This window comes from Amphiprion ocellaris, chromosome 6, assembly GCF_022539595.1.
Source record: "Amphiprion ocellaris isolate individual 3 ecotype Okinawa chromosome 6, ASM2253959v1, whole genome shotgun sequence".
Classification (NCBI taxonomy): domain Eukaryota; kingdom Metazoa; phylum Chordata; class Actinopteri; family Pomacentridae; genus Amphiprion; species Amphiprion ocellaris.
Genome location: NC_072771.1, coordinates 4,832,670 through 4,855,423, shown reverse-complemented (window position 1 = coordinate 4,855,423; position 22,754 = coordinate 4,832,670). Strand labels below are relative to the sequence as shown.

Below are 22,754 nucleotides of genomic sequence, written 5' to 3'. Positions count from 1 at the left end.
AAGCAGGAGATTGAGTTTGACATTAAAGGACCAACTGCAGATTTATTCACATAACAAAGCTTGACAATTTTTGACATTTTAAAAATAGGTTTTGCAGAGCGTGAAAGAGGAAATGCAGCATTTTCACCGATGTTTTCAGACATTTAAGCATTAAGAGCGCCTCAGATATTCACCACCGACTCCTCTTTCCTCGATAAACATGTTGAAGGAATGAAGACGACACACGAAGGAATATTTGCTCACAAAGAAACCGTAAAAATGGTGTTTTCTGATGTGTAATATATAAATATAGTTGCTCATTTTGGGTCATAATGTCTAAGAACATTTGGTGAGTAAACAAATTCATGGCATTCATTCTTCTGATTCTTTCCTCATCTATTAAACATGAGAACAGATCACAACAGATTATAAAATACACAAAATAAACCAGATTTTATGCAGTTTAAAAGTAAAATGACAAAACAAAGAGTCAAAATGCCCACATTCAGCGCCAGCTGAGTATTTTTTTTGCTCCTAATCTTAAAAAATATAACAATTAATTCATCCTTGTCAGTATAATCCTCGGGCAGGTTTTCAATAAAGTGCATGTCATATTTATGTCAGTATTTAAATGCAAATATGTTTACATCATGATTAAAGTAAGGCTGCACGATTATACTGGCTTTAAAATGTAATATTGGCATAAGTAGATAAAAATTTGCACGTTACATAAATTAAATATGAATCATTTTGCAGGTAAGTTGCACTGTTTATACTGTTTTTTGCACATTTTGAAGTTTGAAAAGTATCTGCTAGTGGGTCCACACTGTAGGAATAAAGGTCATTCCAGAATTAGAGGACATTTTACATCAAATTTCAAATAATCCATGTACAAAATACTAAAACATGCAGTTGTTGTGGAAATGTACTTGCCCTGAGACCAAATCTACCAAATAAGTCTGGAGTTCCTCCTAAAATGCCATTTTTCTCTTGTCCCCCCGATGACCAAACTGAATCTCAAATGGAACAGTTAAAATGAAATTTAAATCTCATTTCTTTGGTATTATGTTTTTCATTGATGTCTCTTGTAATTGTGGGAACTTTTTTTTAATCAGCATAACACTTTATATAATAATTATCATGCATGTGTCCCACAACATGTTAGGATAACCTTGTTAGCTGGTAGAAGAAGAAAACATTGTCAGCCTTGACTGAACGTCTCACTCCAGCTCATATTATCAGGATCAGACTAATTCTTTTGACTGTTTTCCATCAGTCAGTTTGTCCTCTTGGTCAGCAGTAACAGCAGCTAAATATCTAGCTTCTACTGCTGAGAAAAAGATCACATTAGCATGGATTAGCATCCCTGTTACTGTGATTAGAGTAGGGTTAGCAAACAACACAGAAAACATGGAATAAAAATGGTACCACTGATATGGAAGCTGAGCCAATCAAGCCTTTGATAGGTTATTACTTACTATTGATGAATATGGAGCAGAAAACTGTAAAAGAGAAGGTTTATTTTTCAAACAAATGTCCTCCAATCCTGGATTGACTCACAAGCATAATATTTAGTTAAATCCACTACAGGAGAGACCTGATGTTATCTATAAATATTTATTAGTATATCAAATATAGGCAAAAATCCAATGTCGTGCATCCCTACATTAAAAAGATGCATGTGCCTCAAGATTATTTAACAGAAACAACAGCGACCCCTTCTGGAGAAACATACTACAACATGTTTTTCTTTCCACAAACTTCTCCACTTAATCAGGACTTCTTCTTGTGTTTTATAACTGCAGATCCTGAATTTTCAAGAAAGCCTGACGTCAGTATTTTGGAAACAAAATGTGAAACAGCCTCTCACAATCCTTTACTAAGTTAGCATGTACAGTTTCAGGAGGGATTGACAGTCTTCCTTTAGTATTTAAATATGATGCGACACTGAGATGAGTACATTCCTGTAGCTATCACACACACATATCTAACTCAAAACACTTTCAAATAGTGCAGTTTCAAAGTTTATGGCCCTTTCTTACCAGTACAAAGTTTAAAGTGCCCAGACTTAAACCCTTGCCTGTTTGTGCTTGAGGGTTAGGGTTATCCCATCGTCGGCAATTATGCAGAACTTTCTGCAGCTAAATGTGTCCGAATGTAATTAGAAGGTTTAAAAAAAAAATTTAAAGAATAAAGGCTGGATTAAACCCACGGCAGCTGGATGGACTGTACTTTGCACAAAAAGAGTGTTGAGAGGCTGATCTCAGTGAAAGCCGGCAAAAAGTGATCAAACTAGTATTAGCTTGGTCTTCATGTTACTGTTTAGAAAACAGAATGAATCAGTAGACTTTAGCTTTCAGTATCACTACAGCTTTCTTCACTTTTACAGGATCTAGACTTCTCCTTCGACATGGACGGTCACATCTAATCCCGTTTGCACCAGTTCCCACTCGAGACGTTGAACTAAACAACAAACCGCCTCCGATTTTGTTCCCGATTTCAACCCCAACGTTCTCCTGATGAGAGGTAAAACCTAAGCAGTAACTCTTATCTGTCACTTCATCTTCATTTTCTGTGGCGACTTCCCATTAAGCTAGCTAAGTAACTAGAGCATTAAATGGCACTCTTGTTTCGTCACCTTCCTCCTCTACGACCGTCCTCGGATCGGGCCTGTCAGGGCAGAAAATCAGCCTCAGCAACGCGAGTCCGATGCGCACTAAGATCCTCAACACCAGAAAAGCAAAAGGCACCGTGATTTCCATCAGGTGGAAAATTGGAGCGCTAAATTTACTCAAAATGCACGTGAGGAAGAACGTCCCCAAAGCTACGCACGGGTACAGGGCTAGCTTAGCCAGCATGAACTCGTGCTCGCGTCCGCCATACCGTACGTAAGGATGCAGCGTCTCCTGCTGGTTGTAAAGCGCCACCACCCAGATGGCCAGTTGAAATATTCCCGCGAAGAAAACGATCACGCAGCTGATCTGGATGGCCTCCAGCTCGTTGCGGGAGTTGCGCGGGAACTCGTGCGTTAGCTGGTAGGCTAGCGGCAAGCCTCCGACGAACGCCAGCGAGAAGGTGTTGAGGAGGCCCATGAAGCGCGTCGTCTTGGTGACGTGGAGGAAGAGCGAGTGATGGACGAACCAGAGGAGGCCGACGGTGGCGAACGAGCCGAAGTAGGCGAGATACTCCGGGCCGTAGACCTGCAGGGCCGCGATCAGGCTGCCGCCGAACTGCTTCTGGACGACTGTCGGGTCGGGAACGTTGTCCTCGCTGCAAGAAAGGAACCAGAAAAGTACTTCTTAACTTATTAACCACATTTAATCTGCGTAATAGTTTGTGTTAAAGAACAGCGTTACTTTTTAACTGACAACTGAATAAGGAAAGTATGGTTTTACCTTGTAGATATGTTTGGACTGCAGCAAGGTAAAACCATACTTTCCTTATTCAGTTGTTGGTTAAAAAGTAATGCTATTCTATAATAAGAAACGACAAAATGAGCATAATCCAACGGTTTGTGTTAAAGACGACTGAGCTTTTACAACATGTTGCTAAAAAAGCTGTCCTGAACCAAAGTATACATAAACTTGTCCTGACTTAAACCCCATCAAGAACCTGTAGAATGTGATGAGGAAACTAATTTCGTTTAACTGTACAAATTCTGTCAAGCATAGTGGTCAAAGACAGGACCAAAAGCTTGTGGACAGCTACCAAAAGTGCCTAGTTGAGGTGAAAATGGCCAAAGGACGTTTAACCAAATATTAGCATATTTTTGTAAAATTTCCCGAAGACTACTATGATACATATGGTCTAAACCAGTGTATGTAAATGTTGTTCACACAGAAAATCATGGCAGATTTGAGTTTCCAATGATTCCAAAAACCTTGGAAATGTTGAAACGCATGCGTCTTTGTTTTTGGTTCTTTTAAAGATTTATTATAGGTCTTCTCTAAGTACAACAAAATCTTCTGGGCCAAAAATATACATATAGCAATGCTAACATCTGTCGATGTCGATTGTGATTTCTGAGTCTAATGAGTTTATCAAATGAGCTCCATTGAAATCGTCTCAGAGGAGTCAGCAGCTGTAGTCAATCATAATCACTCACAAGAAGTTAAGAGGTCATGCCACAAAGAAAATTTGGTGAACACAGCTTTCTACATCCCCAAAACTAAGAATTTAAGTTGTATATTTTTGACTCAGCGGATTTTGTCAAAAAATGTCATTCCCAAAGATCTATAATAAATCTATGAAATAATCAAAATTCATGGTCTTTTTTTAGTCCCCAAGACATGTTTCAGTGATTCCATCACAGAAAATTAAGAGTGATGGTAAAAATACATGGTCTTTACAAATGTATCATGGCAGTCTTGAGATTGCTATAATTCCAACATTTTTTAATAATGGATTTGTTAAAACACATGGATCTTAGTCACCAAAAAACTATTTTGGTTCTTTTGTAGATTTATTATAGGTCTTCTGGAAATCTAACAAAATCTGACGGGTCAAAAATATACGTACAGCAATGCTAATATTTGTTTAAATATAGCTGTAACCAGTCGTGATTTAATACGTTTATCAGCAGCTGTAGTCAAATGTAATCACTCACAAGAGGTTAAGAGGCCCTGCCACAAAGAACATTTGTTTAATACGACTTTCTACATCACCGAAACTGATCATTTGAGTTGACGTATGCCTATTTTTGACCCAGCAAATTTTGTTTTATATAGTTATATATATTTTATTATTATATTTTGTTTAATAAACCTATAAAAGAACCAACATTCGAGATTTTTTTGGGGCACAGACTTTCAATCATTCCATCCCAGAAAATGTAGAGTTACAAGAGTCATTGGAAACCCAAGACTGTCCAGATATACATGGTCTTTACAAATGTATGTTAACTTTTGTTCACGACTGTCTGTTGCTAAAACAGGCATCTTCATCACAATTAGTAATCGTGCATTTTTGGTCCTTTTATAGATTCAGACCTGCTGGAAATCCAACAAAATCTACTGGGTCAAAAACAGGTAAACGAAGTGGAACAAACCATATGTCCAGGATGAGGAGCGTCGCTACGATGGCGTAAACTCCATCACTGAAAGCCTCCACCCGGTCTTTGCTGAGGGGTTCGTTGGGCAGGTACGTGTAAAACAACATGGAGTCTGGAGTATCCTCCACTTGACCTGATGCAGAGGATTTGATTCATGTTTAAATAAGACAAGGCACAGATAAATTAAATACATGCGGCCACAGCTGAGCAAATATTTGCCAAGTTCCTGTAAAATCCGGTGCTTACCGATGGCTTTGCTGCGACACCACTTCAAACACTGCGAGATGTAGGGCAGGAAGATGATGATGGCCAAGAGAACATAGGACTGGAGAGGAAAGTGAGAATGTTAGCAGGCAGAAGAGATTCAGAGATCAGAATATTTAAATACAGGACAGAAACCAAACCAACCAGCTGGAAGAAGATGAAGGAGAAGATGCTGGCGAAGAAGCACATGATGGGAACCCTCATGATGACTTGGAGGATGTGGTGTTTGTAGTAGTTCTGATTCTCTGAGATCTGGATCTGTTCGTTGAGCAGGAAGGGCCGACTGAAGGCGTACAACACGATCAGCGACTAAAGGTACAAAAAAACACATGATTAGAATGTTAAAAAGGAACAGAAGGACATGAAATGTAACCAAACTACAGGCATACACCGATCAGACGTAACATTATGACCAGCTGTCTAATACTGTGTTGGTCCCATTTTTCCTGGTCCAGTTCTGATGCTCATTGTTGAATTTTAGCGGTGCACAGGTGTCAGCAACTTTGAGGATAAAGTGTTTATTTGCTGCATAACATATATCCAACCCACTACCAAATAATCGGTGTTATTCACTTCACCTGTTAGTGGTCAGAATGTTATGCCTGATCAGTGAATGTAGGAATAAAACCTTGGAACCGTCTCACCTGAATGACGCCGATCACCATCACACAACCACAAAACAGTAAAATCCCGAGGACGTTCTCAGTGAAGGTCGCCATTAAAGAAAACTGCAAAGAAAAGCACGTTTTACAGTTTAAATGATGTCAGTAAACTAAAGCTTTATCAGGGTGGATTAGCAGCTGCAGTGCGTCATACTCACCGTGTACGGCAGGAAGGTTATCAGCATCATGCAGGCCTGAAATAGAACCGAAAGCAGAACTTCACGTTAGAGAGAAGGAAATGTTCATTCAAGAGTGAAATATACAAACAGAAGCAGTCCTGAAGTACACTTTTCTCTGGTTACCATCATACATAGACTGGTTTATATGATGTATATTCACATGCAGGTCTCATACATCCAGCTTTAAGTCTTTCTTCGGCTTTTGTCATGCGAGCTGAGAAGTTTAACAGCTGATCACAGACGATACAAATAAAAAAACATTCATTTTGGACCATTCTTACCACTAAAATTTGACAAAAAAATAGTAGAGTTTGGTGCAACCCTGTTTTTTGAGTCATTGAAGACAATTTGTGAGTCATTCAGAGCAATTTATGAGTCAGTTTTACCATTCTTACCCTTTTAGACAGTGTTTTAGTCATTTTGGACAACTCTGGAGTCAGTTTTTTAAAAGGTTTTAGTCATTTTGGACGACTCGAGTCAGTTTTTTAAAAGGTTTTAGTCATTTTGGACGAGTCAAGAGTCATTTTTTAAAAGCTTTAAGTTATTTTGGACAAGTCTGGAGTAATTTTTTAGAAGGTTTTAGACATTTTGGACAAGCCTGGAGTCATTTTTTTAGAAGGTTTTTGTCATTTTGGATGACTCTGGAGTTACTTTTAGTAGGTTTTAGTTATTTTGGATGAATCTGGAGTCAGTTTTGAGAAAGATTTAGTAATTTTGGATGACTCTATTTAACCAAATCAGATAAATAAGCATTTAATAAATAAGCATTTAAATGTGTATTTTGGATGTTGTCTTCCATTAAAAATATACATATATTTATACAGACACAAGGTACAAGCATGTTTATTAAAAGCAATTCAAGAAAAGACTAATATCTTTGTATGAAAAAAAAGGTAAAATCAAAAATAACATTTCAAATCATCAAATTAGAGAAATTTCTGCTTGACCCTAATGTTTTTATATATATATATATATATATATATATATATATATATATATATATATATATATATATATATATATATATATATATATATAAAAAATAAATATAAGAAAAAATATATATAAGAAATGTTAGCTTGAATTTGAGCAAAAATTTTAGTGTGCAAAAAAGCAATGGACAATTTGCTGTTATTTTTTAATATCTCAAAGAATACTTGATATACGAATCTAAACTTTTAAAGATATAATTTTAAACATCAATAGTTTATGTTTTTAAAGTTTCAAGCAAATCAGAGATGGTCGAGCAGAAGAATGTAGCATCTCAGAATATCCTGACACAGAAACCCACTTTATGGGTTAATATTAAATACTAAAAGTTACCTTGGAAACAGACTTTAATCAACACAATATCAAAACTGATTCTGTACTTACGAGGTTCAGCAGAGCGAGACAGTCATCGATACGCACAATCACCTGAAATAATCTGAAAATTAAACAAGAATGAGAATCTGCAGTAAAAGCAACACAGATCATATACTACTATAATAATAATGATGATGATAATCACCTGATATGAGCGGCCCAAGCAACACTCACAATGAGGAATGTCATCAAGTAAACAGCGATCTTTGTAGTGAGCAGAAGCTGAACGCTTTGCCTCAACTCCTGCAGAGAAACAACGTTTTAGAGCGACAGTAAAGCAAACATTAACAGCATCACAAAGACACGTTAGTTAATATTCATGTAGTTTTACTGACGTTTGTTAAGGTTTTTAGATGGCAAACTGTACCTCGTTATCCTCCACTTTGGTGTGAGCGACGGGTAAAATCTGTAAACAAAAGGAGAAATATCGAGTCAAACATCGTTATTTGATGATCTGATACAGTTTCATTAAAAAACTACATGATTTCTAGAATAATCATCATCAGAATTATTAAATAAAAGTCATGTATGATGCTGCCTCCACCATGCTCTACATCATGATGCTGCCACCACTGTGCTTCACATCATGATGCTGCCACCACCGTGCTTCACATCATGATGCTGCCACCACCGTGCTTCACATCATGATGCTGCCACCACCATGCTCTACATCATGATGCTGCCACCACCGTGCTTCACACCATGATGCTGCCTCCACCGTGCTTCACACCATGATGCTGCCACCACCGTGCTTCACATCATGATGCTGCCACCACCGTGCTTCACATCATGATGCTGCCACCACCGTGCTTCAATGTAGGAATGATGTGTTTGTAACATTGTAACATTAGATAATAATAAAATAACATAAATAAATTGTAAATTCTTGTAAAATAAAGAAACAAATCTTTAAAAAGCCTAATACAATGCTGAAAAGCAAAAAAAAAAAAAAAAAAAAAAAACTTTCAAGAACGGTACAGTTTATTTACATATTCTACCAGTTAATGTCTTGGTGTCCCGCTGGCTTTATTCTCATTTTATCTGTGTAGTCTGGTTATAATTTAGATTTTTGATAAGAAAACTGCCCTATAAATAAGGTTTATTATAATGTTATGACACTACTGGTGGCTCTACGCTGATAATTTCTCACCACTCCTGCAGTCTGACTCGTGCTGGTCCTCACTGACGCTATAATTGAGATTTCTTGCTGAATTCTCACCATGACGGTGGCGATGATGGAGATGAGGGCGTCGCTGTAGGCCAGCAGTCTGTGGGAGGACTGGGTGCCGCTATGGGCCTCCCGGTCGGACGGACCGACGGACTCCAGCAGGAAGGAGGAGGACGCTGCGTGGCTGCGGCCGCTTTTCTTCTCCATCTCCTCCTCGACGTGGTGCTCGATGATGTCGTCGTTGTCCCCCATGTCGGAGGAAGCTACAGGACCGCGGAGGGAACCATGGAGGCGGCGGGGCGAAGTGTCTGCAGGCGGCCGACTGACAGCTGACGGAGGGCGGGGACAGAGAGAGCAGAGGCCCGCTGCTTCCTGCTTCCACCAGAGATCGTTTATTAAACAGGAGGAGCCGCTCGGTGGGTAAAAAAAACTGATCCCGATTTATGGGTCGATTATTTAACAGGCAAATTTATTTTAATTATTTTTTAAAAAATCCTTTGTTTTTTATTCTGTAGAAATATTTATTTTTTGTTATTTTGACTGACGTAATTTCATTAGGTCAATTTATGACACTTTCTTTTTTTTTTTTTTTTAATTTTGACTGGTGTAATTTTGATTATTGCCTATGATTTACTCCTTTAACCTCACCCGGACTGGTTGAGGGAGACAGCCGACCTCCCTGTGCCCTAAATAAAAATAGTATAGTAGTGATACTATATTAGATATTATATTAACAATTCTTCCTTTTTTATTCTGTGTAATTTTTTTTGACTAGTGTAATTGATTATTGCCTTTATTTTTCTCCTTTAACCTCACCTCGACTGGTTGAGGAAGACAGCTGACCTTCCTGTGCCTCAAATAAAAATAAAATCACATTTTTGATAACACTAGGGGGTTTTAATCAACTTGTTTCAATTTGTTAGGTTCATTTTTACCAATATTTTTTTTTTTGACTGTTGTAACTGATTATCACCTTTGTTTTATTCCTTCAGCCTCACCCCAACTGGTCAAGGCAGACAGCCGACTTCCCTGTGCCTTAAATAAAATTGGCAGTATAGCATGTTTGTACATTAGATATTAATCTGACTTATAAGTTAATCTTTATCAGTAACTTATTTAAAATATATTATTTATGTAATCCTCATGTTTCAAGTGCAGAATACCAAAACAAGCAAGTCATTCTTGAGGGGAGAGCTTCCTGTTTCTGGAAAATCCTGCATAGTGAGACCTCTGAATAATCTATTTTGCTCTCTGTCTAATATCTTTGCTGACAAAAAAAGCAAAACAGATTTAACAGTTTACTCTGAATTTACTACAAAGAATACCAGAATCAGAAATCTGAAGCAGGAATTTTGATGAATGTGGTGCAACATTTAATTTAACATCTCCCTGAACTGCAGGAAAGATGTGGAGCTTTAAAGACAAACTTGAAATGTTGTAAACTGTGTTGTTGCCACTAGGGGGAAGTAGGGCTATTTGTTTTTTGAACTAGTGTCATTCAAAGGGTAAGTAAACATGAATCACATGAGACATTCTATTTACATTAAGGCAGACAAATACAGGATGTAGATACTTCATATTTCTACACCTGATATGAAGTCATTTACATGATTTTTTTTGCAGATTGATCATGATTTTATTGAACTTTCTTTTAATAGAAATCGTGCAGTTAGGGGAACAAATGAGGGGAAGGTGAACTGAAACCGTGAGGATCTACTTTCACCTACATTCGTGCTTCAAATAGTGAAGTTTCTGCCACTTCTATTCTTGTAAAGCACTTTGTGTTGCATTGCATTTGTATGAAAAGCACCACATAAATAAAGTCTGATCTGTTGATTGATATTCTACTGAGTCAGTAGGCCTGAGTGTGCACGTTAAAGCGCACAAGTTTGCTCCATAGGCCAAAGAATGCTGAGAAAGAAAAACTGCAGAATGAAAGTCTAATAACACACAAAGAGTGATTTTCTGCTGTTATTAGGATCAAAAATGAGTTTTCATTAGAGAATCTTTACTGCCTCTAGAGGGAGACATCAGACTATAAACCAGTAAACAAGTGGAACTGTTTTCTCAACCTGTTGTCTTATAAACACACCCAGATTAGAATTTCATTCCTCCACATTCAACACATTTAAATCTACACTCATGACACTTTAATCTGATATATTTACTCTTTTTTTCAGCTCTTCCTTTGCAGGAGTTTGCAAAACCTGTATAACCGCACAAACTACTGGATTAAGGAGTGAAGTTAGTAAATTCTTTACATAAATTTTCTAATTCTATGTACCACTCTCTGTTACTATGCACTAATGTTTGGCATCTTATAAATATTTCAGTACTTTTGAAACATTTCCCTATAAATTCTGTACATGGTGCACATTCCCGTGCAATGTCTATTTTTCTACATATACTTGAACATATGCTCCATGGCTATTTTTCTACTTATCTGTGCAATATAGATAATAATCTGTGCAATGTTAATACTCATCTCAGTGTTTCTGTTCATGAAAGATTCTGTGCAATACCACTGTTATTTTTAGAACTAGTACTTATGCATATTTTGGTATGTTTTTGTGCTACATTTCATAAATGTTTGTACAAATATATATATATATATATATATATATATATATATATATATATATATATATATATATATATATATTGGAGGTTCAGAGCCTGCGGCGACTCTGGAGTCTAGAATGTGGCTTCAGTCCCACCTTTTCTTTTCCAAGCAGAGGCTCGGTGGCTGCAGCCAGAGCCTGAGGCGGCTCCTTGGGCTGTCTCTGCTAATGACGTCCAAACACCCACAGGTCCAACTCTGCTCGGGCTCATTTGTAGCAGAACTCTGGATCAGCTGGTTAATCAGGTAGACATTTTAAAGGCTAACAAGTGAGATTTTAGCAGCGGGAAGTGACCACATTTCAGCTGCAGGGGGTTGATCACAGCTAATACTTCAGTTTAACAGTGATTAAAACTCACCGTCTGACCTGTAAGCTGCTGTTGAAACAGATTCAAACAGGGAAACCACTGCAGAATTTAATGGCAAGATGTTTTAACCTTTAATAGCTCAGTTTGACTTAATGGATTTAAGATTATGGACATCAACAATGTCAGTATTTATTCTAGATGTCTATAATGTCATTCTGGTCAAAAAGACTCTGCAATTCAGTTTAACTGGTCAAAATATTAGTTGCAGATCTCAAATGTCATTTTGGCTTGTCCAAATTGTTGTGTATGATGCTGTAATGCAAGGCTCACTGTTAAAAATTGTCCTAGCAAAGCATTTAACTGAAGTAATAGTGGCTACTGTGGTGGAGAAATCACTTAAAAAAAAACAAAAAAAAACAAAACAAAAAAAAACCCGCATGAAATAGAATGACATCATCAGCAACGAGTTTGAGGAGAAGAAGAGCTTTGTTTAATAGAGACTTGTGGTTGAAATTGAGCAGAATTTTTGCCTCAAGTTGCGCTGATGTGGCGGTAAAACTGCTTACCATAGCTTCTGACAATCTGCGACATCATTTTAGTTAATAGTAGCTGTTTGCTCTGATAACATTTCTGCTGGAAACTAGTTTGTTGAAGCTGAAACAATGATCTGACAGTTAAAAGAAGAGGCAGAAAAGCTGCAATTTGTCACTACAGTGGAGCTTTTATTCCTTTGATCAAGTGTTAATGTGAAAATATTGATTAGTGCTGAAGGAAACTGGAGAAAATGAACTCCTACCTGTTGCTCAAACTTTGAATTTGAGCTCAGAAACACAACTGTGATTCAGTTTTAACTGGTTAAAATATTAGTTGTAGATCTCAAATGTCACTGTGACTCATCCTAATTGTTGTGTATGATGCTGTAATGAATGGCTCGCTGTTAAAAACTGGTCTTGCAAAGCATTTAACAAAAGTAATAGTGGCTGCTGTGGTGGATAAATCTCTAGAAAACAGCATCAAATAGAACGACATCATCAGCAAAGATTTTGAAGAGAAGAACTTTTTTTATTGGATACTTGTAGTTGAAAATTTGCAGAATTAAAATGTTACAGAAGTCATTTTTAGTGCTCAAATAACAAATCTTAGAGAATATAGCAACATATTTCCTGATTTCTATCTGAATGGACAGGGACTAAACCTGTTGTTTTATGTTGGAATACAAAAATTTTGCCTTTTCTTTGTGACACTCTAATGATAACAGGCTACATCAATGGGAAGGATATAGATGCAAGAAGATCCAAGGTGTTTTTTTTACAAAACAATGAGGGTTTAATATAATACCATTGTATACAGAATGTTAATGTTAAAACAAGAAGGGGAATCAATGGACGTTTGACCGCAAAAATCTAAGAAATACGTGACTTTAGCCAACATTTTCTGAGTGTTCAGTGGATTTATTACAGCTTTCTGCTCTAACATCCCTGAAAGCCTGTTGAAGGTGAAACAAAGATCTGAGAGATAAAAGAAGCTGCATTTTTCACAACAGTGGAGCTTTTAGTTATTTGATCCAACATTAATGTGAAAATATTGATTGATGCTGGCTTGTGTGAAGGAAATGAGACAAAATAAAGTCTTTTATAGGCCTACCTGTTGCTCAAATTTTAAAACTCGAGCTCAGAAACTCAATTTCTCACAGCATTCAGTCTGTAACCCTCCTGTTCTGTCATGTAAAGCTCCTTTTGTACAGTCTCAAACCAAGGAGAATGTTTGTCCTTGCTCGCTCTTTTATCTCGTCCCTCGTTAGTCGTGTTACAATCAAGACGGCACAAAGGAAGTGATAGTCAAAGTGAGCGGCTGACATAAAAGCCGCTTTTTACTGTTTCCAAAAGCCATATTTGATGAAAGAGAGGGTCGCTGCATGCAAATGTAGCCTAGCAACTAAGAGCTGCCAGCGGTGATGTTTGTGAGCAAATCACGCGACCGGCGAGTCGAATCAGCCACCCCACGCAGGAAACCTTCAATTAATGAGGCATTTTCAGCATCCTTACAGTAACTGAGTGAAACTTGGAGGCTTTAGAAATGTCTGATTCAAAAATATCTGCTATTTACCTGCAATTTTCACAACTAAATAGTGCAAAAAGTGGCTTGACAACATCCTTGATATGTTAGAAATCTAAAAGTGCAATTCTGTAGTTGGTTTTGATTAATTCACTTTCAGAGAAAACTATTTAAGTGTCCATTTTTTAAACTGGCATTATTATTTGAAGACTTTGTACATCTGTCTGTGAATTAACTACACTTGTGGCTCCAAACATTACAAATTCATCTGAAGAGGCCTGAAAAGTTAAAAGAATACAGTGCCTCATAATTCCAAACAGTAATTTGGTACCAATTATAAGAAATAAACAACAACCATTAGATAACAGTAAAATGCCTTTATCTTAGTTAGGAATGTGTATGTTATTCATTTATTTTTGGAAATTTAATGTACATTTACTTACACTACCCTTCAAAAGTTTGGGGTCACTGAGAAATGTCCTTATTTTTGAAAGAAAAGCAGTGTTTTTTCAATGAAGACAACATTAAATGAATGATAAATCCAGTCTAGACATTGTTAATGTGGTAAATGACTATTCTAGCTGGAAACAGCTGATTTTTAATGGAATATCTCCATAGAGGTACAGAGGAACATTTCCAGCAACCATCACTCCTGTGTTCTAATGCTACATTGTGTTAGCTAATGGTGTTGAAAGGCTCATTGATGATTAGAAAACTCTTGTGCAGTTATGTTAGCACATGGATAAAAGTGGGAGTTTTCATGGAAACCATAATCATAAAATTGTCTGGGTGACCACAAACTTTTGAACGGTAGTGTAGATATGTTGAAAATTATTCTTACACTCACCAACTGGAACCAAAAATGAACCATTTTTGGCTTCACAACCAGCTTTTTAGCAAGAGGTTATTTAAAGAACCTTTTCTGCTAACAGCTTAAACTTAAAGGTGCTCCAAAGAATCATCAAAAAATGGTTCCTTTTGGCATCATAAATGGCGCTCTGTACAGAACTTTAGTGAAAAGAGGTTCTTTAGGGAACAATTAAGAATAGTTCAGTACAGAACTCATTTCAAATCGGTTTCAGTTCAAATTTTTCTAAATAAATGAGTCTTTGAGCATTTTTAATAAAATGATTCTGTGTAGATTGCAATATGATTTGCTGTTTATTATTGTTCCTTTTTACCCCATTCAATTACAGATGAATCAGGTCTTAAAAATATGAGATCCGCCGAGTAACAAAAATACATCTGTCACTGTGAAGGGGAACATAGAGCCCTAAAACCTCAAATTAATTTGTAGATCCCAACTACTAAAAGCTTCCAACAGCTTTAGATTGATTTTAGGAACTTTTATACTGTATATGAGCTGCAGATGTTAGATTTTGCAGCATTTCGGTGTCGTCCACTTTAAAAACTTTAATATTTTGGATTTCTGGTCAGACAGAGCAACATGTGACAAGATACCAACTTTGGATTGGGGAACTCTGATGGGAATTTGTGACTGTTTTCTGATAATTAATAGATTAATTGGGCAAACACCGAGGGTTGAGAAACAGCTACAGTTAAAAATGTATTCATTTTATCAAGAACTGATGGGGAAAAAAGATACCAATAACAACAAAACCGCTGCGTATTGGATCCAATAACAGGCCAACCTTTAGTGTAAAGATTTGATTGTATTTTTTTGCATTATGAACCATCATTAGCCTTGAATTAAATGGTTATTTCCAAGAAACTACCAAGAAATTACAAAGTATGAGAAGACGTAGCCCGTAATTTTATTCCTCTGATGCCTTCACAGTGCAGTTTATTGTGTGTTTTTTAGTCTGCCAGCAAACTGAACTAAAGGTGGAACATTTGGAAAGAAAGAATGCATTGACTTTTTGTGCAGATCCAGATCAATTTCTTTAAAAGTGCGAGATGAAGCATTGGTGGAGGAATGCAATGTCTAGCTTAACGTGTAATTTGCTTTCTTGAAGGTACATTTTTGGGTTCTTTTTGGCTCTACAGCACAGTTGAAACATACAGGAAATGTGGGGAGAGTTTCCGTACCACTGAGATTTATTTTTTGATCTCGTTGGAGCTTCTGAGCTGAAATCTCTGCCTTACAAAGCCTGTATGTTGACATTTACAATAGATTAATCTGTACATGATAGAGTAATGTATTAAAAGCAGCATAAAAGCTGACCTCCATCCGTGTGCAGACAGTTACGTAACATGATGCAGATTGTGGATTTTAAGGCTTAACTCCAGACTGCGGATTAGTCCGAGCTTATTTTGACAACATTTAGTGGAACATTTGTGTTGAAACTGAAAAGCACGTGATAAATGTGTAGTTTCTCAGGTTTTTTCGTATTATTCAAAACAATAGTGTCAGTTTAACTTCCCTGCTGAGCACTAGACCAACGCTACAGTTGTTTTTTTTTTTTCTGGAGGTAAACCTGCTGCACATCCTCTCTGCACTGCTAAGCTCCTTTGGCCATCGGGGAGTATTTTCAGGACGCGAGTGTTTTTGTGAAATCATGGAATCGCTGATGAGGGCCAGTGGACAGAGAGAATCAATTCATCTTCTATTCCGATTGATGAAATATTACTGATGCCGTCAGCAGTTTTGCCTTTAATCTTCCTACGGTATTGACTTGTGGGATGTTTTGCTCATTGATCATCGTACTAACAACCTGCAGTACGTGATGAAAGGGTCGGCACACAATCGCTGTACGACTGTTTTAGGCAAAAAACATTCAGTGCTGTTGTTGACAAACTCTTCTGCAAGTGGCAACAGTATTAAAGTGTTAGTTTGAAGGTTTTGCTCAAGGGCAACTTGACTGAAATTTGCTGACAAATGGTTCTTAAATTTTTTACGTCTAGGCAGAATTAAGGAGAATACAAAACCAAACCATGACTTCAATTAAACAGCAGGAGCCAAAACATCCATAGCACAAACCGCCAGATGTTTTTTCAGTATAATTATTAATAATCACAAAGACCAGCACTAATATTTCAAAGATCTTCTAATCATTTTTTTTTTTGCCTCTGGTCTGATCCAAGTCTTATAATATTTAGTATTTGCTGATGCTGAGTCCCAATCTGCTACCATTTTCTAAATAATACACACTACAGGTGCATTAAAGATATTAAAATCAATCTGATATACTGTATATGCTTGCTAATTGAATAACTCTAAGAAAAAATGGTGGTCATGAACCTTGTTGTGAAGCTGTATTAGGTCTGAAATATAGTGTAGACTTCTGTGATGCTTAATGACCTCCGACCAGAGCTAGGGATCAACTACCATGGTGTTACTTATCCCAGTGGTTACTTGGTGGCCTGTTTCATGTGTCTGTTGACTAAAACAGTGATATCAACCCTTGACTTCTGCCACAAATGTTACTAATGTAGTGAGGATTAGACATATGATAACAATCACCTAAAAAATGCAAAGATCCCAATCTTTAGGATTTTTTTCTGTCTCTTATCCAGGTTGTTTTCTCCTGACTAGATCATTTTTTGTGTTGTGTCTACTCTCAGATGTACGTGGCTTTGGATAAATGAAGTTGTAGAAGATCGAAATTTGACATCTCCATTAAAAAACAATATATATATTTGCATTAAAAGTAAAAATATTGGAGTCAAACTTCAGAATAACACAAAGTCCAACACAAAATTGGATGATAATGAAGTGCAGTCAGACCATTCTACACAGCGCTGTGGAGATACACTACCAGTCAAAAGTTTGGACACATCCTCATTCAATGCTTTTTATTATATTTGTATTATTTTCCACATGGTAGATTAGTACTGAAGATTAACACTTTTTTGTTGACAACATAATTCCATATGTATTCTTTTATAGTTTTGATGTCTTCAGTATTAATCTACAGTGTATAAAATAATCAAATAAAAGTCATTGAAGGAGAAGATGTGTCCAGACTTTTGACTGGTTGTCTACGTCTGGCTATGTGAGACTACACAACCACAAATTTGCCAAAATGCCACATTTATTTTTGTTTGACGTGTTTATTTAAAAGATAACAGTTAACATTCGTCCTTCGGTGTTGATTGGCTGTTAGTCATGATGCGTAACCAATTAGATAGAGCTGTGGGTGGGACGCCATTTTAATAACAAGAAAAGCACTCAGAGAGCGCAGTACTCCGCCAAGGCTGCTCAGTCGTTGTATCATTTCCGACAGATTAGTCCACAGCGGTCGATGTTTAGTAGGATCACAATGTTGTGATCGTCAGTAGGCAGCTGATGTGGCGTTAACTTGTTGTCATAGTTACAGTGATGCCATGCCGCTGTCTCACAATGATACAGAATCTGTAACAAATCTATGGATCCAGACTATAAGCTGCATCACTGGCAAAATCTACTTACTTGGTCCTTGTGTCATTTCTGACCTTCCCTGAAAATTTCATTCAAATCTGTTGGTCCGTTTTTGAATAATGTTGCTAACAGACAGACAGACGGACAAACATGCGCCGATCGTCACATAACTCCACTGCGTTCTTTGGTGGAGTAATAAAAACATTGACAATTGGAAAAATGCTGAATATCAGATTGAATTATTGGTCATCTCCTGCAAAATTATCACAGACAACCAAACCGCATCACTAAAACAATACAAACTACCATAAACCTCAGAGCTTCAATTCACATCATTAAAAGTTTAAAGAAACTGCCGTCGAAAGTCCCAACAAATCCCAAACGTCTAACTCCACAAAATAATAAACCATCAATTCACAGCACACACAGTGACACCTGTCACATAAATATCACAAAACTACATCACACAGGCCTCCGATGACAACACAACCCCCAGAAAACAGGAATCTCTACTCTGCTGCCCTTTTCCTGAGTGTTTGACTTCACATCCGGAGCTATTTCCCCAGAGAGACGCCCAGGTGGAGGCCCATCTGTCGACGAGTCATCTCTGTGATAGCCTATCACTCTTTCCCTCTCATTTCCCATCCGTTTGACCCTTTTCCCCTCCTTTTTTTCCCTCCTCACGCCGTCCCCATCTGAGCATTCACATCCCATTATTGAGACATTACTGAGTGTTGGATATTGCTGTCCTCAGACTCCCCTCCTACATCCCAATCCTCCCTTCCTTTCCCTTCCCTTGCCCAGACATGACACCTGATAGCTTAATCAGTTTTGACAGGAGCAGTGGCTGCCATCACAACCCATGCTGTCTGGATTTGCAGCTCATCACCTCGACTTAATAAACCCTGTCAGATGTAACAGGCCCGCTGATGTGGTGGCACCTTCCCTCGAAAGACCCCGTCATGACCACAGTTCATTACGTCCTCCGCAAAAACACAACTCAGGCCACATCGGTTCCCACGGGGATGAATCTGAAAATGAAAGTTGAGCCACAATTGTTTTCTGAGAGATTACGGTCGATAAAAATACAGGGCAACACACAGGAAACACCCCGAGAAGAGGCTGAAACATCTATTTACCTGCCAAAATCAGACTGTCTGACCTCAGGCGCCTTTTATTGGCTGAGTGTAGTGAGCTGGAGGGAGTGTAGACCTGAATGAGAGAGTTCAGGTCGGAGGGAGCTGTTTTCATTGTAGTTTTGAATGCAAGTGTCAAAGTTTTGATGTTGTACAGGGCAAATCGACAAGACTGAGCAAAAGAGGACACATGAGCCTTGAGGGTTAGTTGGCAGTCGATCATGTCACCCAAGTTTCTGGCAGACTTTGTGGGTTTGAGTTGGGTTGATTCAAGCTGGATGTTAATTTCTTGTTGTATAGAGGGACTGGCTGGGATGACAAGGAGCACAGTTTGGAGAGGTTGAGGTGAAGGTGGCGTTTTTTTCATCCATGTCGAGATATCTGCAAGACATGATGAGATCCGGGCAGAGATGGTGTGGTTGTCTAGGGGGAATGATGGGAAGAGCAGGATATCATCAGCATAGTGATGGTATGAGAAACCATGGGAGTGGATTATTGCACCGAGTGGTTGAGAAGAGAAGGGGACCGAGTATTGACCCATGAGGAACCCCTGTGGATACTTTAAAGGAGGAGTGTCAAACTCATTTTAGTTCAGGGGCCACATTCAACTCAATTTGATCTCAAGTGACCAGTAAAATCACAACATGATAACCGATAAATGACAACTCCAAATTTTTCCCTTTGTTTTAGTGCAAAAAAGTACATTCTGAAAATGTTCACATTTCATGAACTATCTTTTTGCAATACATTATGAACAACCTGAAATTTCTAAAGAAAAATAAGTGAAATTTTAACATTATTATGCCTCAGTTTATCATTTACACATTACAACTTACATGTCACAGTGTGTCTACAAAGGTACAAAACATTTAGTTGCAGGTATCTGGAACTGAACGATACAGTATTTTACAAATTGTCAAGGTTTAGAATTTTTTTTCACTTTACATTCATTTCCACATCTGTGTAGTAATCCTGACCACCTGAACTGACACACTATTAAGGAAGACGGTTAAGTTGTCCCCTTGCCATAGAAATGTATAAAATTTATACATAGTTGTCAAGGCATCAACAATAGGGTTCCACCAAACCAAACTCTGTCATACTGAAGCTGCAGACTGACATTATATTGTACAATGTTCAATGTCTTTAAATATTTTGACAGTAAGGATTCATTTTGACCTCTGTAATTTTGACGTCTTGCAAAGTCGTCCCGCAGGCCTGATCGGGCCCTCTGGCGGGCCGGTTTTGGCCCACAGGCCATATGTTTGACACCTCTGCTCTAAAGTATCTCCCTGAGGTTTGGCTCCATGGGAATCTTCCTCTTTCCCAAAATTAAATTTGAGTTGAATAATTAGAGCATTACTGACTGTACTTGACAAACTTACAGTATGGGACCTCTAGAGAGGATTTTGAATGTTGCAGGAGCTCTGGGAGCAGTGTATCGCTGCACCAAAAGACAACTTTGAAGATATTGCAGCGGAACTTTTGGGGTTTTTTAGTCGGATCTCTAAACTAACTAAAAGACAGGTTGAAAGTGATTCCGTCCAAACTGTGTGACACATCTTCTTGGGTGATAGAGAGACTATGAATTTAGACGTAGTTTGGTGTCTGTTTTATGGATGGCAAAGAAGTGGATTACATTTCACAGGAGATTTAGGAAGTTTATCTGCGGAATACGTTGTCCGTTATTGACTCTACAAGCATTAAACGCTCAAAATGATAAGATCAGACAAATATCTGGTTTGGAACCTCTCTTCAAGAACTGTTAAATCACACAAGAAAGTAAACTCCATCCCAACATCTCAGCAAAGCAAAGGTCACTTCAGGAGTAGAGAGCTCCAGGTGACGAGATGAGAGGCGACACTTCCTAATACTGATGTATTACTCTGGCTTCTGTCATCATTAGAGCCATTAGACGGCGGAGTGATGATGAACTGAGGCGTTACTTCGGAGATTAAGGCAACATTTCACCTCTTTACTTTCTAACAAACACTTTCACAGCAGTTGGGAGGATGTTGGCCTCAAGGCGTTTCCCTCTCCTCACCAGTGTCAGTGATTACAAGGCAGGAATATTAACCCTCTACAGCAGGGGAGTCAAACATGCGGTCCACGTACCAAAACCGGCCCTCCAGAGGTTCCAATCCGGCCCACAGGACAACTTTGTAAAGTGTAAAAATTACAGAGAAGACATTAACTGCAGATTGTAAATTTGTACAACTAGAAATTTAAAATACTTTCTAGACCATGACAAGTTGTTTTGATCATGAAGTAAAATACTAGATTGTTCATTGTTCTTTTATAATTTTCTGTCTCGTTTTTGTAATATTTTATCTTGTTTTTGTTGTTTTTTGTCTTTTTTTGTTTGACTTTTGTCGTTTGTCTCATGTTTTTGGCGTTTTGTTTCTCATTTTTGTCGTTTTGTGTTTCCTTTTTGTCTTGCTTTTGTTTTTTGTCTTATTTTTACCATTTTGTGTTTTGTTTTATTCGTTGTTTTGTGTATCGTTTTTGTTGTTTTGTGAAGGGTTTTGTCTCGCTTTTGCCACTTTTTGTCCCGTTTGTGTCATTTTTGTAATATTTTGTCTTGTTTTTGTTTTTTGTCTTTTTCTGTCATTTTGTTTCACACTTTTGTAATTTTTTGTCTCGTTTTTGACGTTTGTCCATTTTTTTTGTCGCTTTGTAACTTTTTTGTCTAATTTTTTCTCTTTTTTCTTTTGTGTCGTTTGTATAATTTTTGTCATTTTGTTTCTGGCTTTTGTCATTTTGTGCCTCGTTTTTGTCATTTTGTGTGTCATTTTTGTCATATTTTGTCTTGTTTTTTAGTCTGACTTTCGCCATTTGTCTCATGTTTTTGACGCTTTATTTCTCATTTTTGTCGTTTTGTGTTTCCTTTTTGTCTCAGTTGGGGGTTTTTTGTCTATTTTTTGGCCTTTTGTTTCTTGCTTTTGTCATTTTTTTGTCTCGTTTGTGTCATTTTTGTAATTTTTGTCTCGTTTTTGTTGTTTGTCCATTTTTTGTCGCTTTGTAACTTTTTTGTCAAATTTTTTCTCTTTTTTGTTTTTTCATGTTGTCTCATATTTTGTCATTTTCTTTCCCGCTTCTGTCATTTTGTGTCTATTTCTTGTCATTTTGTGTGACATTATTGTAATATTTTGTCTTGCTTTTGTTGTTTTTTGTGTTTTTTGTCTGACTTTTGCCATTTTGATCATAAAGTAAAATACTGTCATTCAGATCAAATGTGAACATTTTCAGAATGTACTTTTTTGCACTAAAACACAAGAAAAATTTGGAGTTGTGGTTATTTATAGTTTATAGTGCTGTGATTTTACTGGTCCGACCCACTGGAGCTCAAACTGGGCTGAATGTTGCCCCTGAACTAAGACATGTTTGACACCCCTGATTTAATTCATCCCACAGAACCAATGGGATTAATTGCACTTTTACCTCGTGATGTTTTTTTGTCTGTTGTGTTAAATAACTTGAATGAAATGAAGCTGAGATTACGAGTCCTCTCAGAATTTGAATGTGGTGGCAGGTTTAATTTGCTGGAAAAGCTTCAGGATATGTAATAAATGTTCACTGTATAATATTAGATCCAGATCATTCAGGAGAAGCTTAGAGGAAGTAAATAAAGGAAGATCGTGATTTCA

General features: G+C 37.5%; 1 protein-coding gene across 1 annotated transcript; it reads right to left on the bottom strand.

The window, feature by feature from the left end:
- Window positions 1-15: 15 nt before the first annotated feature.
- On the bottom strand, window positions 16-9,021 carry tmem175 (transmembrane protein 175). Its single transcript, XM_055011183.1, has 10 exons — window positions 8,719-9,021; window positions 7,867-7,905; window positions 7,645-7,742; window positions 7,509-7,560; window positions 6,114-6,149; window positions 5,938-6,021; window positions 5,438-5,602; window positions 5,276-5,354; window positions 5,027-5,162; window positions 16-3,249 (listed from the first exon to the last, which is right to left on the bottom strand). The coding sequence occupies exons 1-10, from the start codon at window positions 8,917-8,919 to the stop codon at window positions 2,577-2,579; spliced, it is 1,563 nt and encodes a 520-aa protein (XP_054867158.1). The 5' UTR covers window positions 8,920-9,021; the 3' UTR covers window positions 16-2,576.
- Window positions 9,022-22,754: the final 13,733 nt, after the last annotated feature.

Excerpts from the sequence above, each read along its gene's own strand:
- tmem175 (XM_055011183.1), bottom strand. The coding sequence starts at position 8,919 with ATGGGGGACAACGACGACATCATCGAGCACCACGTCGAGGAGGAGATG. Across the intron at positions 7,743-7,866 it reads CCAAAGTGGAGGATAACGAG|GAGTTGAGGCAAAGCGTTCA; the intron begins GTACAGTTTGCC and ends GTTTCTCTGCAG. Across the intron at positions 7,561-7,644 it reads GCTTGGGCCGCTCATATCAG|ATTATTTCAGGTGATTGTGC; the intron begins GTGATTATCATC and ends TTTAATTTTCAG.